The sequence below is a fragment of the Gracilinanus agilis genome, chromosome 4 (genome assembly GCF_016433145.1).
Source record: "Gracilinanus agilis isolate LMUSP501 chromosome 4, AgileGrace, whole genome shotgun sequence".
In the NCBI taxonomy this organism is placed as follows: Eukaryota; Metazoa; Chordata; class Mammalia; order Didelphimorphia; family Didelphidae; genus Gracilinanus; species Gracilinanus agilis.
In genome coordinates this window covers 207,348,829-207,366,696 of record NC_058133.1, presented here as the reverse complement: position 1 = coordinate 207,366,696, position 17,868 = coordinate 207,348,829, and the positions used below count along the sequence as shown (strand labels likewise).

The window sequence follows — 17,868 nt, the reverse complement described above, 5'->3', positions numbered from 1 at the left end:
GGTTTGCAGACTTCATAAGCCTTCTGTCTCCCAACATGATATGGAAGGGAAAAAATAACTCAGTTATTCACTGCATAGAGCACAGTAGAAACACTGGACTTGGGTACATTGCAGAAGTTTTCTTGATTCTCTTAGATACAACTACCAAGTGAATATGACTGTAGTGCTGGATCATTCACTATGGCTCTGACAACTCCAGCTCTCCCTGGTATACTGCCATCTTAAACCTTCTCAGCATAAAAAGGTAAAGTCTCACATCAGAAGCTATTGTGACATAAAAAAAATGGCTATATGACAAATTTTAGAGGTAACATCAGGAAAAAAATTGGAAGAGTACATGAGGTAATCCAATGGCTTTCACAGCTCCAACTAAGGCCTGAATTTCCTCCCCCTTTAAATCCTTACTTTCTAATTTAGTAACAACTCTTAAGACAGAAGGAAAAGGTTACTAGGCAAACAAGATTAAGTGACTTGGCCAGAGTCACAAAGCTAGGAAGAGTCTGAGACCAAGTTTTAACCCAGGCCCTCTCAACTCCAAGTCTGGCTCTCTATCCACTGAGCCACCTACTTACCTCTAGGACTGAATTCTTAACCAAATGTGATACAGATCACAGAAGACAAAGTATATTACTATAAGGACAAAATAAATGCAGCTAGGATAAGAAGATTAACCATCAATTATGAAAAAAAGATTTTTTTGCAATAAATATCTCTGATAAGGTTCTGTTATTTATGATATATAGGGAATTAACATAACACAACTAGAACTAAGAGTCATTCCTTAATGCAGTAAGTGGTCAAAGGTATGAAGAAACAGTTCTCAAAAGAGAAATTGTGACTTATTTAAAATTATTTCTTTCTTAAAAATAGGAACTTGACAAATATTCCTGATTATTTCCCTACATGAAGAATAGAAAAAGATAGCATATGAAGCTTTATCTACACTATGTACAGCTTTTTGGGAGGATATATTTCAAATTTAACAAAGCATCTCCAATTTTACACTACTTGTCTGTGTTTCCATTTGAACTTCCTCAGCTTTTTAAATGTTTATTTTAATGATTTCCCTACCTCAATCTCTTTCTGTTTTTATTAAGATTACTCCTCCAAACTTCCCTCACCTCCAAATAAAAGATCTTTCTCTTAACAAATAAACATAGTCACACAAAACAAATACATACCTTGGCTGCCTAAAACTGTGTATCTCATTCTGCATTTTACAGTACATTACCTCTCTGCCAAGAGGTAGGTAGCAAGATTGCCGATCTTTAGGAGTCAGGACTGGTAATCACAAAAATCAGAGATCTTAAGTCTTTTACAGACTTGTGTTCCTTTACAATGCTCTACTCATTGTAAAAATTGTTCTGATTCATCTTGCTTCATTTCTGTTGATACATGTCCTCTCAAGTTTTCATCAGTTCATGCAGATTTTCTCAAGCTTCTTTGAATCCATCACTTTCATTATTTCTTATGCTATAACTTGTTTGGCCATTCTCTAATTAATAATCACTAATTGCTTCCTATGTTTTACAACAAAAAGTACTACTATATAATATTTGTATATATAGCTCCTTTCCCTCTTTCTGATATCTTTCTGGGATATGTATTACTGGGTCAAATGGTATGCACAGAGTAATGTATTTATGGGTAAAGTTCCATATTGCATTTCAGAATGGCCAATTCAGTTCCACTAATGCTTGTTCTACCATAACTATCCTAAACATGGTCTTTTTTTTTTCTGTTTTCATTTTTGCTGCTTTTGCAATCTGAGGATTATGAGATAGAGCTTCAGAATTATTCTTTTTATTTCCACTTCCTTTTTTATTGGTGATCGGGAACACTTTACCTTATGGTTGTGGGTAGTCTGTCTTTCTTATTTTTAGAAATGCCTGTTTATATCCTTCACATTAGAAAAAATTGTATTTCCTACAAAGATTTCTTACCAATAAACTGTTATCCTCACTGCACTGATTTTATTAGCTAAAATTTTTTTTTAATGTAATCAGAATTTTCCTTGATCAAACAACCAGTCAACAAGGCATTGTGCTAGATACTGGGGATAAGAATGCAACAAATGGCAAAAAACAAACAAACCACCCTAAAGGGGAAGGCAACAAGGACGTATATAAGAAAATACAGAATAAAAACAAAGTAGTTAATAAAAGGTAGATTGAGGGGAGCGGGGAGCAATGGGGAGATCAGAAAAGGTTTCATGTAGAATTTGTTGCTTGAGTTGTATCTTGAAGGAAGAGAATTCTATGAGGTGATGGTAAGGAAGAAGTACATTCCAGCCATAGAGGACTGCCAGGGCAAAGGCAATGAGATAGGAGATGGAGAGCCCTATATGATAAAAAGAGAGGAAGCCAATTTGGTTGGATCTCAGAGTGCAGGAAGGGAAGTAATGTTATAAAACTGGAGAGTCAAATGGGGCAATGTCTTGAAGGTATTTAAGAGACAAAAAGGGGGATTTATGTTTGACTTTGGAAGCAGCAGCGGGAGTTAACTGCAAAAAGGCAAGGGGCATGATCAGATCTGTGCTTAAAGATATGGCAGCACTAGTGGCCAACTATACATAGAAAGGCAGACTGAAGTTGGGGGACAAGGGGGAAGACTTCAGGGAGGAAGACATTTGCAATAGTAGAGACAAGAGGTGATGATGGCCTAAATGAAGATGTAGCTTTAAGTGGAGAGAAAGGGTTGGATTCAAGATATAATGAATGTAGGAACAGCAAGATTTAGCAAATGACTGAATGAGTGAATTGAGAGAAAGTGAATAATCAAAAGTAATGCTAAGGTTATAAACCTGGGAGACCAGAAAAATGGTGATACCTTCAACAGAAATAAGGAAGTTTGGAAGAGAAGACAAGAATTTATTTTTTTGACATGTTGAGTTTGAAGTGTCTGAGTTATCCAGCCTGAAATGTACAATACCCAACTGATGATATGAGGCCTAGACATATAGATCTGGGAGGTCATTTACATGATCAGTAAACTCATAAAAGTTGAGAAAGTCCTAAAGAATCTTTAGAGGAAGAGAAGGAGGCCTAGGATAGAATCCTATAATGGGGGTATGATGTGAATGAGAAATCATCAAAGGAAGAGTCACACAATTTGAAGGAAAACCAGCATAGAGTAGTGTCAAAAAACTCATTTAACAGTAGTAAATGTAGCAAAAAGGTGTAGGATGGGGATGGCAAACCTATGACACGTGTAGCCATTTTTGATGACACGCAGCCGAGAAGTATGGGGCCACATGCCAAGGATGAAACATTTGCTGTAGTGTAATGTAGACACTCTATGCACTATAGATGACAATTCTACCTATATTAATTTATCTATTTTGGTTTATTAAATATAGTTACATATTACAATTATACATTTTTGCTATTTAAACTATAAATACCATGAAATTATGGGTTTTTTCTCAAAGTGACACACAATCAGAGTTATGCTTGTTTTTTGGAGGAATTTTGACACACCAAGCTCAAAAGGTTGCCCATCACTGGTGTAGGAAGATAGAGAAAACCTAGGGCTGAGGAAAAACAATCATATTTGGTAAAAAGAGATCATTGATAACTTGGAAAAGAGTAAGCCAGGCAGTAAAGGGTTAAGGAGAGGCCAGGAAGTAGCCCAGGAAGTACAGACAATTCTAGCTTTTTTCTTAAGTGGACTGTCCGGCAAACTTCTACATAAATGCAAATCTGCCCTCCTCACAAGGTTCAAGGATATGTGGAGGCCTGAGTCAGAGAAGCAAGAATCTCAGGAGGAGGAACGCAAGTAAATGGGGCCAGCCACATGGGGAGGAAGAACTTAGAAGAAGCAGGAGCATGAGTATATATGGAGGGGATGAAAGGCAGACATGAAGATTGGTGGACAAGCCTGACCAAAGGTCTCTTCCCTTGGAGCTGTAGGTCTTCCAGCCAAGCCCCACATCCACCAGCAGCTGGAGTAGCCCATCTATAATTCTGTTTTAACTTGGAGGGTTTTTAGAAGTGTTTTTTCTTTTGTAGGGGAGTCAGAGGAGCACAAGCTGAGGAATAGGAGTGAAGAGAGAGAGCAAAGTACTGAACAGTAAAGTTAAAATACGGCTTTTTTCTGGAATGTCTGTATAGACTGTTTTTCAAGGAATTTCAATGAAAAAGGGAGGAGACTGTCTTAGGTGATAGGGACTAGTGGAAGTTACTTAAGCTAAGGAGACTTAAGCATATTTGAAGAAGAAAATGCTCTGGTAGAAAAAGGAGAGGTTTCAGAGATACTGCAATCTATTGGAGATGGGACGGTATGAGATCAGGGTACACACACATAAAGAGGTTGGCCTTGGCATGAAGAAAAACCACTTCTTTGTCAGAGAGGGGAAAAGGAAAAGTAGAGTATGATATTAAGGTATTTTGAGAGAAAAAAAAGGGGGAGAAGAGAAGCTTTCAATTTTCTCATTTTCTGTGACCTAAAATAAGGGGTAATGTCTTCTGCAAAAAGAGAGATAAAGGAAAGGAAGTAATGGGAGATAAGGTTTGCTATAGCTTGGGGGAACAAATGGATAAATAGTCTTGGGATATGTATAAACGGTTCTCAAAAAAGAACTGCAAAATATTCACAACTATATGAAAGAATGCTCCAAAATCATTAATAATAAAAGAAAATTTTAAAAAACCCTGAGGTGTTACCCCACACCCTACAAACTGGCAAAAATGACCAAAAATAGCAATAGTCAATATTAGAGGGTTTATGCAAGGGCAGGCACTCTAATATATTGATAATGGAACTATGTAATGATACAATCATTTAGAAAGCCATTTGGAATTATGCCAATAATTTTAAATGCCCATACCCTTTGAACCAGAGACTCCATTACTGATTTTATATCCCAAGGAAGACAGCAATAAGAAAAAGGTCCCCATATGCTTCAAAATCACTTTTTGTGATAACTAAAAATTGGAAACAAAGTAGACACCAATCAACTGGAGAATGGCTAAACAAATTGTGGTACATGAATGTAATAGAATCTTACTACGCAGTTAGAAATAATGTGTGATGAATACAGAGAAGCATAGAAAAATCTATATGAACTGATGTAAAATATATGAACTGATGTAAAGAAAGCAGAGCCAAGAAAACAATTTAAACAATAACTACAACAAGGTAATTGGAAAGAACTATACCAAAAAAATAAAAAATAAATGTAACAAAATTATAAATATCCAGCAGAATTCAAATGAAGAGTGTTATGATAATGTACATCCAACCTAATACTTTTTGGAGGTTGGAGGTCTCTAGGTATTACATTTTTTGGACTTTTTAAATGTCTCTAAAAGTTTTATTGATTTTTCCCCCTCTCTAAAAATACTCTTTGTCAAATGGATTGGATCCCTGGGAAGCAGAAGGGATACTTGGATTAACTATGATAATAAAAAAATATTGGGAGGGAGGGAGAGAACCTTCCTTGATTATTCAAGAACTTTCCCCTTATTCACTGTTTTGAAAAGGTTTCTTTCACATTTCCTGTTCTTCTAATTTCTTTATGATAATATCTTTTATATCTAGGTCATGTCTCAAATTAGAGCTTATGGTATAAAATGTGGGTCTAAGCCTACTTTCTGCCAGACTGACTTCTAGTTCTCTCGGTAGTTTTTATTGAAGAGTACTCACCACGGTAGCTGAAACCTTTAGGTTTACTGAACACTATCCTACTATGCTAACTTCTGGGTCTTATATAAGTGAATCTGTTTCACAGATCAACTTTAAAAATTTTTAACTCTTATCAAATACAGCAGGATTTAGTTTTACATACAAGACCCTGAAAATCACATACAATACTGAACCCAATTATTTAATAGGTATTTCTTATACATACACACCCAAGCACTTTTATGACTTTTCTTAGGCTTATACCAGCATCAGTACGCTTGTACTTTGGGGCCACTATTAATAATAACTAAATAGCATTAATGAAACAAAGAGAAGGACTGCTCTTGACACAGACATGACTTTTTAGCAGCAAAAACTTCAGGCAAAGATTGATATGGGAGCTAATGTTTGGCACAAAACAATATAATGACTCACACTAATGCGAGAATGAGCATAATTAGGTGAACTACTGTGAGACTTTATGCTTCTTGGGAAAATAGCATGGATTTAGTCCATAATTAAAATTTTTTATTTTACATATTTTCTGCCTTTTTTTTCTTGATTGCCAATCATGTATGCCTGAATTTGCATATATTAAGTTTGCCTAAAACAGGTCCTATTGCTGATTTTAAGATTATTACTTTACAATATAGTCTGAGACGTAGTACTACTACTAGCATTCCTACAACTATATCAAAATAATAATGACGACAAAAGCCATCATTTCTTTAACCTCAATCCTACAGGAAATACCTTCAGTATTTCCCTTATATGTAAGGCTAGCTCTTGGTTTTAAATATGGGATAGTCCATTTATTCCTATAGATTTGCAAATTGTTTTCACAAAAAGGGATAACATATTTTGTCAAAGACCTTTTCTGAATCTATTGTTATAATCAAGTGACTATCATGTTTGTAATTTTCTCAATTTCTAACCAAATTTTCATTCCTACTATAAACCTAGTCAGGTCATAGTATGTAATCTTTAAAAATAGTTTAAGTCTCTTTGCTAATCTTACTCTCTATTTTTTTTTTATCAATACTCATTAAAGATATTAGGTCTATGGTCTTTTTCATCCTGGTTTGTGTCCCCTGGGCTTATATATCATGCCTTTATTTGTCTCAAAGAAGTATGGTTGAACACCATCTTTTCCAAGTTTTGCAAACTATTTGATAATGTAACTGAATTTTCTTTGAAAGCTTAACAGAATTCATTGGCAAATCCATCTGGTCTTGGTTATTTTGATTTTAAGAGGTTTTTTTATAGCTTCTTCAAATTTTTTTTTGAGAACAAGTAATTTAAATTTTCTATTTTTGTTTCTGGAAATCTGGTTACTTTGCATTTGGGTAAATATTCATACATTTCAATTATTGATTTTGCTGGCATATAATTAAGCAAAATATTTTCTAATAATATCTTTTATTTCTTCTTAATTTATGGATTGATTATTCTTTATATTGGCATTTTGGTTTTCCTTTAATTTTGGAAATTAGATTATCAGACATTTTTGTCTATTAATCTTTTTTTTGGGATCTCCCAGTTTTACATATGAATTTACTGATTTTCCTTTTGTAACTTTATCTTGTCTTTTATTTTCAAATTTTCTGGGTTTTTTTGGCATTGTTTTTCATTTTGGGGGAGTTTTTTATCCAGTATATTTTTATTGATCTTTTGTTTTTGCATTACCTATGTTTCCTGCTGCATTCCTCACCCCATTCATTCCCAGATGGCCATTCCTAATAATAAAGGACAAAGAATGGAAGAACAAAAATTTTATTAAATGCCAAAAAAGTCTGACATTATGCAGAATATCCCAAATCTAAGGCCCCTCATTTCACAAAGGAGTAAGAAGAAGTGTCTTTTCATATGTGTTCTCTATTTGCAATTCAGATAACTGAGGTAAAGGAATTTTTACTTCCTCTACCCATTCCTCTATGTTTTTAATACCATTCTCCATATAAATACCATTTAAGTTTAAGAGTTAAGTTCTTCCTTCTTCTTCCTAATGTTTTCCTTTTCCATCCCTTTTTCTTATTTCCCAACAAACCCACACCCAGGCTCTATGTGTATGTCTCTATGTAGAAGAGAATAGGATTCTGAAGGAACACTTTTCTCTCCCTCTATAAGAATGCAAGCACTTTATCATCATACCTTAGACCCTTCCCAGTGCTTAAATAAATTGTCTTTTGTAGCTTTCTCTGGGTTCCCATGTTAGCAATTCAAAGCTTCTACTCAGCCCTGGTCTTTTCATTATAAATTCATTAAAGTCCTCTATCCCGTTAAAGATCAATTCTCCCCCCTCTAAAATTATATTCCATTTTGCATGTTATGGGAATATATTTTTGTTTGTAAACCTTTATCTTTTAGTCTTTTGGTATATTATATGCCAAAATTTTCTCTCCTTTACAGTATTGTTAAATCTGGAGTAACCTATCTTTGTACTATTTCTGGATATTTACATTACTGGTTTTTTCTCTTTTATTTGAAAGCTTTAGATTTGCTATGAAATTTCTGTGTTTGGAATTTCTTTTAGGACGTGATTGGTGAATTATTTTCATTTCCACTTTGCCTTCTGCTTATAATAGAGCTGATTAATTTTATATCTTCTTGAAATATGGTATCTAAGGGGTGGGACCATAGCTTTTAGTAGTAAATAGAATATCTTTTGACTTTCTTCTAATGTTTCTTATTGTCTCATAAAATCACCAAGCTCTGTTTATTCCATTCTCTTTTTCAGGGACTCTACTATTGAGGTAAGGTTTTCCTCCTTCTAAGCTAATCCTCCAGAACTTTCATTTCATTTTTCATTTTTATTTTTTTGCTTTTTCTTCTAATTGCTTGTAGATCTGTAACTACACACTTTTTCTCTGAATTTCTGCTTGTGATTATTGTGGAACTATTTTCTTCTTCTGGCTTTGTACCAAGTTTCTTTTAGCCTATAGTATTTCTTTATCATGTGTGATCTTTTCTTTCATTTACTCATATTTTCAGTCTTAGTTCTTGGAATGGGATTTTTTTGCTCAGGCCAGTCTTCTCTGGCACTCTTAGGTTGAGTAAGCCTTGTTTGGTTCTGTTTTTCCTATAGTCTGGAAGCTGCTACTGGATGAGGTAGTTTAAATTAGGTCTCACCTTCTGCTTTAATCTGTGGCTTCTATTTTAGTTTTCTGGTGGTCCACTAAGGGTTCTGGTCTCAGCCTGCCACGGACTTTTCTTTAAACGATCAGTTGGTAGTTGGTTCTTTCTCTTGCTTTTAGTCCTGAAAGATCCCAGTGGAATGTTGGAGATCACAATGTTCTTACTCCTCCTACCTTCTGCTGGGATCTGCTGTGGCTCCCAATACTCTGAGAAGTACTTGGCTAAGCTTTATGAATTGCACAGTAACCTCAGTGTGCTAGTTCTAAGCCTTTAATTCTGTTCTGACAAGCCAGGGCAGGGATATGACTTTGAGTCCCCAGTTACTAAAGCTCACACTGACTGGCTTTGGATCTCTTTGCAGGAACATCCAGAGTTTCTCTTTTCCTGAGCTTGTACTGATTTCCTTGGTGCAGCTCTTCTCCTTGCCTATGTGGTTCTTTTTGTGCACTTTTGAACTAGATGATAGAGCTTACTAAAGTTTTATTTTGTTTTTCCGTCTGATTTTCTTCATCACTGGTCTTTCTGGGGCCTTAAAAAATATATATATTTGCTAGGAACTATATGAGAAATCTGGACTTCCCTACAAGCATTCATTTTGCCATCTTAACTGGAAAATGATTACAAACTAGTTAACAACCATATGAATTGCTCCAAATAACTACAAGAGAAATGCAAATCAAAACAACTTGGAATTTTCACTTTATGCTGTAATCCCCTAATTGGCAAAAAAAAGCAAAAGATAGAAGTAGTCAAGGCTGGAGGGGCTGTGGAAAGAGAGGCACACTGATACATTGTTGATAGCAATGTGAATCTGCATTGGTTCCAAAGCAGAAGGGAGGGAAGGGGTAGGTAACTGGGTAAGTGACTTGCCCATGTTCACACAGCTAATAAGTGTCTGAGGCCACATTTGAACCCAAGACCTCTTTCTCCAGGTCTGGATCTCTATTCACTGAGTCACCTACTTGCCCCCAAAGGCCCACTCTTTGATCTCATTGCGAAGCAGAATACTCAGGAAGGTAAAAATTAAAAGAATAGCTTTTTAGATACCAAAATATTTATAGTAATATATTTCATGATTGCAAACAACTGGTAAGAGACAATTTATAATGGAAGAGGAAAAAACAAAAGAAAGGAAATAATTAAAGAGAAGGTAAAAAGACTTTTAATGAGAAAAGAAAAATCTTTTATTTGTAACACAAAGGAAATAATCCAAACAAAAACTTAAATGAAAGGAAATTGGAAATTAAACAGTATTCTGATTGGTTCAGTGAATGCTTTTCTTTTTTTTTTTTTTTTAACCCTTACCTTCTCTCTTAGAACCAATACACAGTACTGGTTCTAAGGCAGAAGAACAGTAAAAGCTAGACCAGTGATGGGAAACCTTTTGAGCTTGGTGTGTCAAAATTCGCCAAAAAAACAAGCATAACTTGGGTGGTGTGTCACTTTGAGAAAAAAACCATAATTTCACGATATTTATAGTTTAAATAACAAAAATTTATAAATTGTAATATATAACTGTATTTAATAAACCAAAATAGGTAAATTAATATAGGTAGAATTGTTGTCTATAGTGTACAGAATATCTACACTACACTACAGCAAATGGTTCATCCTCGGCATGTAGCCCCATACTTCTCTGTATGCTGCTGCATGTCATCAAAAATGGCTATACGTGTCAGTGGTGACACGCGTCATAGGTTTGCCATCACCAGGCTAGGCAATGGGGGTTAAGTGACTTGCCCAGGGTCACACAGCTAGGAAGTGCCTGAGGTCAAATTTGAACCTAGGACCTCCTGTCTTTAGGCCTGGCTCTTAATCCACTGATCCACTTAGCAGCCCCTCAATGAATGCTTTTTTAAACATATTTCATGATTCAGTATTCTTAAGGAAGAAAATGATAGTGGCAGATACAGCAAATCTGTATGAGCTGAAAGTAAAGTTAAATTATTTAAGGGTCTAAAAAAACAAATTCCAAACCACTAGAGCTGAATTTGTAGGGGTCACTACCAGGCCAGTATGAGGCATAACTAGACTCAGTGAATGTTTTGGGCCCTATACTTCAATTAATGCAGTCTAAGATCACATTAGCATCTGCTCTCCCTAGCTACAAGTAACTTGTCCTTTCTCAAATTGTCTTATCTTTACAACTATGTTGTATTCCCAAATAAAGGACAGAAGCTGTTTAGTTTTTTGTCTTCATATTTCCAGAGCCTGTAACACAGTACCTGGTGTTTGGGAGACATTTAACATAGTTTTGTTAAAATTGGGAGGATTGAAGGAATATGTCTAGGATGAAGAAACAGGTCTAGGATGGGAACTGCAATAGAATGAAAGAATGACCTGGACCTCCAAAAGGCTGGTTTCATCAGTATTGGAAATTCTTGAATCAAATAATATATGTAAAGCACTTTGCAAATCTTAAAGCATGATATAAATGTCAGCTATTATTGTCACTTTTATTGATTCTAGGTGATCTTGGAAAAAGTCATCATTTCACTGCCTTATTTCTCCCTATATCAGTATAACGAAAGGATCTTCATCTTGCTAATTAGACATTTAAAAGGTTATCAAATTAGTACCCTTGTTATTCTTTTTTAAAAAATGCTATATTCTCCAAGTAGCTTGGTGCAGCTGTAGATAAAGCACTGGGCTTGGAGTGAAGAAGACCCAAATTCAAATCCCACTTCAGACATCTACAAGATTTTGGGCAAATCATAAAACTTCTACCTGCCTCAGTTTTCTCATCTGTAAAATGGAAATTATAATAGTACCTACCTCCCAGAGTTGTTGAGAGGATCAAATGAGAGAATATTTGTAAAGCATTTGGCATAGGGCCTAACATATAGCAGGTATTTAATTAAATGTATTTTCTTCTTTCCATTCCAATACACTTCCTTCACGCTGGAACTGCCTTATATAACAACAAAAGGAAGTTAAGAGGACCATATTCATTACCATACACCTGATCTAGTCCCCCAATTCTACTGAGATCAGGAAAGTGTTTTCAGGATTAAAGCTGGCCAATGCAATTAATCTGAATTTGGCTGCCTGTTAATAGTTTTTCTTCTATTTCTTGTAGTCACTATATATACTGATCTCTTAGTCATACTCTTCATTCTACATCAGTTCATTCAAATCTTCCCATGTTTCTCTGAATTCCTCATATTCATAATTTTTATATTTGTAATAGAATGTATCTTTACAACTAGTTTGAAAATAGCTAAGGAACCAAGGAAGAAATTAATATAGATACATTTTTCTACACCAATAGATTTCCTGTTGACTATTCCTGGAGTCCAGTTCTAATTCTCCCAGTACTCCTTCACCTACCTGATCTGTAGCTACTTCCTATTCTACTCAAGGATCTCAATGATAATTTACTTCAAGAACCAATAAATACCAACCACAGGGTTTTGTCAGTCAACCAGCATTTATTAAGTACCTCCTATATGCCAGGCACTCTGCTAAGTACTGAGGCTACAAATAGAAGCAAAACAAAAACAAAACACTGCTTCCTGCTCTCTAGGAGGCGAGTCTCACAGGCCATTTTTAGTCCTAGGGAGATAGTTCGGTGACAAACAAGATTACTTATACAGAAAGACCTGAGTTCAAATTCTAATTTAGACAGGATTTTAACTAGTTGGGCACTCTTGAGCAAATCATTTACATTATCTCAGCCTGTCTTTTCACCTATAAAATAAAAATAATCAAAATACCTAGACTTCACACAGATATAAAGATCAAATAGAGATACCAAACCTTATAGTGCTATATAAATGCCAGTTGTTTTTATCATTGTTGTTTCATCAGTCCTCAAATATAGATGGGAATGATCTGTAGAGTCTACTTGGGAATGTATTCTCAGATCAGAATAAGCAATGTATTCACTTACACTAATCTTAAAATACTAAGGTAACACTTCATATTCTCATTTCTTGCCATGTGCGTATGTGCATTCACATTAAAGTTCATGAATTCTTAACGAAAGATCTTAATATAGAAACAAGGGATGAAAAACTCACTTCAATCAGCTCATTATTTCTGTATCCCACTGAAACAGGTTCTCCTCTACACAATCTGTTTTCAGAGGAGACACACTTTGACATAAAATTGCATTAGAACCTTGGAATCCACTCCTAGGGTCTCTGGCTGTTAAGTAAGCCTTTATCTTATAGTGGCCCTCTCAGATATTTCTAGGCCCTCTATTCACCATACCCCATCAAGACCATCCCTTTCTTCCCACACCTTTCCAGTCCTGCCCCATGTGACATCTTTCCTCATTAGAATGTAAGTTCCCAGTGGACAATCTTGGATTTTTATTTTTGTATTCCCAAACATTTGGCATAGTGTCTAGTACACAGTAAACAAAAAATGTTCTATCTAACAGAATGTTGCATTAAAATTTTTTCTGGAAGGAAGTGAGGCTAGGATAATGGTGTAAACACATTACTAATTTCAAAGTTTCTAGCCTATCCACTAACTTGACAGTCTTCCAGACATCTAAACTATATTGATTTAAATAAGGGGTTTGTTATTGTTGTTGTTGTTGTTGTTGTTTTTAACAAGAATCAGCATGCTTCCCTTTATTCTGCAGTGGGGAGAAAGGAAGCAAAAGTGATGACTTTCCCAAGATCACCAGAGTCAGTAACAACAACAACAAGAGCTGACATTTTTATCAAGCTTCTAAAGCTTGCAAAGTGCTTTACATATATTATCTCATTTGATTCCCAAAACAACCCTATGAGGTAGGTGCTATTATTATCTCTATTTTACAGATGAGGAAACTGAGTAACAGCAAGGAACTCTTGACTCCTAGTCAGATTCACTTTACAGCCTTTAATCTGGTAAAAAAGTTAGTTTTCTTGAGAAAGTCTAAGTCAAGGAAAGTCACATCACAAGTACTATCCTAGGAGCAGGAAAGGGAAACTAAAAGAAAAGGATAAAACTGCAGAACAGAGAAACTATTTTTAAAAACTGTGATCATATCTGAACATAATGCAATTAGATGCACTTAGTCCTGCATCTTGGTTAACCTTACATAACTCCTTCCTATTACATCACTCAGAAGAGTCGCTAATGGACCAGCACCTGGGCAAAGGAAACAAAATTTCATGTGCTATTATGATGCTGCATTTAAATGGCTATGGAAACACTGGTCCAGCTAGGAGCCTAAAATAAATCTAGATGCCAATCCCTGTGGAATTTGTCACCAGGGCTGTTTCAACACCACACACAGGAGTTGATGCCCCATAGAAACAGTGTGACTCTCAAAGTTACTTCTAAAACATATTTCATTTTTATTGACAATAAGTCATAAAAACAGGTTCCTGAATCTAAACCAAAAATATTTGTGCCTGACGAGAAAGGGGCAGGCACAGATAGCAGCGATGTGTAAAGCCTCTACTTAGATATTCTTTGATTAGAATAAACAATGTAAAATTGGATCTTAAAATGCTAAAAATCGACACTTCATATACCTTTTGGAGGATAAGGCATAAGCTCCCAAAGCCTCTGAAAGGAAAATTTTATCTCCAAATTGTAAGGATATGGCCATGTAGGAAAGTACAATGTCTTACACATAGTAAACTTTAATGAATGTTTCTTGACTGAAATTGAATATACAAATTCCATCTCATATGGATATATGGTCAGTTACAGAAATTTAAGAATAAATAAATTCTATATTGACCACCATAGTCAGGAATAAATGGAGCATATGGAGTCAGAACAATGAACAACCTACTTCCTTAAGGCCCAAGGAAACTACTCTGGTTGCCTTTAGGACTGGGCCAAGGTTCTCAGCAATTTCAAGTGAAAGCTTCTGACTTGCTTTCCAAAGTAGAAACAAATTTTCCACTTTGGTTTTGAGCCAAAAGGGGCACCTGCCAGTCAGTCTCCTTTTTGTGAATTTATTCATTAGTAACTTTAAAGCACTTAAGAAACCAACATTCAGCTTGATTATTTTAAAAGTTAAAGAGCCACTGACATGCTGATAACCTTGTGGTTATTTTAAATTCCCCCATCTCCATATTCCCACTCACAGCTGTTATATAAAATAAAAAACAAATGAAAAAAAAAACCCTAATGCCCAATGGGTTGGGAAATGGGTAAATAAGTTGTGGAGTATTAATGCAAAGAGGTATTATGTTGACAGAAAGAATGACAAATATAAGAATTATGAATAAATATTAAAAAGGATCAATATGAAGAAATATAAAGAAAAAACCCAGAACTAAAAATATTGGATATATGCTGCTTATATGTGTGTAAAATGTATTTGTACAGTCATAAAGATCAGAAGTGAAAAAGAAATACAAATAAAGCATTTATTAAGTACTTCATAATAAATATATATAAGCCATGTGCAGGAACTTTTCAGTTATTTAGATATATATTTTATTTTTAAAGTTGAATAAATATAAAATTAATTTTAATGAGCTCTCTATTTGTTGGCAAAGCTATTTCTGAGTCCATGATAAATTGTTTTCTGCACATCCATCATGCTACAATCCACAACTTCCTGAGCATTCTTTTGAAATGCCCTTACTGAAGGGTAAAACACAGAAACTACAATAGGCTAGTAAAGAATAAAATTACAACACTTTTTTTTCTACTTAACATTTATAATTTATCAGTTAGCCTAACTACATTTTAACTAATTCAGAATTATGTTAGAATTTGTCCATGCAGGAACCATAAGGAAATTTTCTATGATGACTTCAAAACTAGTAGATAATTCAAATTATAAGTCACTGGACTGGAGGGCAGGGGAGGGATACAGACAAAGCGGACCAAACCAGTATTGTAAACAAAGTTAACTCCTGAAGCCAAAACAGAAACAACAACTTATATACATGGCAATGGTCAATACAGACAAGGCCAAGAAGAGGGTTTGAGTCTAGAAATCATGAACTAGCTCCTTTATTGTCTCAAGATCAAGAAGCTTTGGAGCCTAGCAGTAAGTAGTCAAAATCTAAGTTATAACATACCAAAAGAGAAAGTAAGGGGAAAAAAATACATTTTTCAAAAACTCAGAGAGATCAGAATACACTTGCATTTAAGAAAATAAACATCCACTTCCTGAGGACATAAATAATGAGTGTCTATTAACATAGCATCCTACTGCAAAAAGCAGCATTTCCCAACTAAATGTTCAAATGAATTTTAAGAATGAAATAGCTATTGCTCATCTTGCAGGGAGGGGTAAGGGAAAAGAAGAGGTTAAATGTTTATGTCTCTCAGCATTTATATAGAAGACCCAGCTGGAATCTGCAATCACTTCTGCCACTAGAAAATGGATTACAGTCTCTTCCTGTGATGGGGCCTCTCTCTCTGAATGACATCTTCATCTAAAGACCCCCTTCGTAATGAGTCAAGAAGCTCTTTTTCTCAATCCCTTTTGTCTCCCCAAGTGAGAAATCCAGTCCCGCAGAGGGCTAACTTACAATGTGCTCACTCCCTAAAAATCAGGCTTCCCAATATTAATGACCCAAATGGTTGAAACATTTTAGGCCTTATCCAAGCAGAGATGGGGGGGGGGGGTGGAGGGGGAAGGGTAAGGGGGTTAGGGTTAGAGAACACGGGACAAGCTGTAAACAAGGGTGTGCTTGTCACTGATATCAATTCACATTTAGGGAAACAGACACAAACTCAGAAAATACGTTTGGTCCTAGTTTATATGCTGCCCAACCCTTTGTTTTCCAAAGCTGCAGCATTTATCAATCCATTTCCCCCACCCCCAATGCAGCCTGCCATATGGAAGAGTGATATTTGCTAATAACCTGGGAGCATGAAAATCGCTTTTTGAGTCCCTAACCGAACCAAACGAGCAACTCACCACCACCACCACCACCACATAACTCCCATTTTTAGCTTTTTAAAATGCACTTCCAAACCTAGAAATGTCATCATTCCTTCGGTTCCTATAACAAGCACCACCACCCCCACCTCCGGCTCTCAGTGTTTCTCTTCCAAGCCTTAGTTAATATGAATACTGGACTACACATACTCAGGACTGCAAACGATTTGTCTTGCTTTTACAAAGTTCCCCATTAGCAACTATATCAAGGTATTTAGGCTAAAATAAGAGCAAGCCAAATTCTGTGGCAATGAAGAAATATATACATATATTTAACATGCAAAACATATGTATTTTTCCCATGGAACTTCCCGGTAAAGCCTCCTAAATGCCTACACTGACAAGGCAGGGCCTTTCTTTTCTGGATGGCTTCTGGACCGTGCACAATGCAGTCTGTGTCACTCTATGGGGGGAGTCAGCGTTATACCACCCCAGGAATAAGGTTCGACCTCCCCACCCCCACCCCGAACTAGCGAGGCGCACCACCAGCGCCTCACTTCCAGGGCCCGATAAGGCTCGGAAAGGCCTTGAGGGCCACCTCCCAGAGAGTCCGGCCCCGAGTTCTGCAGCCGGAGCTCACCCTAAGCCTTGGTGCAATGACTTAGCACCCGGTGGAGGCACCGGGCCCATTGCACCTGACCCAGCCCGGCTGCAGCCGTGGGGGCGTCGCCACCGCGGGCAGGGGCAGCGTCCCCTCCTCGCCTCCGCCCTAGGGTTCGCTTGGATGCTTGGTCACCATGCGGGCCCTAGAGCCCTGGCTCCTCTCCCGTCCCCCCCCTCCCCCCGGTCCCTCTGCCTTCTCCCTCTCCCTCTCCTCCTCTAGCCGCTCGCTCCGGGGCCTCACTCACCTTGGTCTCCTTCACGTGCTGCTTGACGCCCTCTGGGTACCACTGGACGCGCACGTAGCCGCGGCGCAGGGGGCTGGCGCGGCTCTCCTCGTTGCCGGGGCCGCCGGACTCGGAGCCTCCAGAGCTTCCGCGGCCCTCCTCGCCCTCCGAGTCCGAGTCCTCGCCGTGGATGAGGCGCACTAGCCCAAAGCGCACCGAGCCGCGGTAACGGCCCGACACCAGGTCGTGAGAGAAGAGAAGGCGCTGCGAACCGGCGGCGGCCGGGCCGGGGCCAGGGCCGCACACCGGCGGCCCACCCGCCGGGGACGGAGCGACGGGCGCGGGGGCTGCGGGATCCGCCATGACTGCTCAGCAAGAGTCTCAGGCGGCTCTGGCAGCCCGGACTAAGGGAAGCTGGGGGGG

At 37.2% G+C, this 17,868-nt stretch overlaps 1 protein-coding gene across 1 annotated transcript in view; it reads right to left on the bottom strand.

Moving 5' to 3' along the window:
* Positions 1-17,808, bottom strand: part of UBE2O (ubiquitin conjugating enzyme E2 O) — a 77,001-nt gene extending 59,193 nt beyond the window's left edge. Inside the window, exon 1 of the mRNA XM_044674713.1 lies at positions 17,467-17,808. Coding sequence (XP_044530648.1) covers positions 17,467-17,808 — 342 coding nt within the window. The remainder of the gene's footprint in view (positions 1-17,466) is intronic.
* Positions 17,809-17,868: the final 60 nt, after the last annotated feature.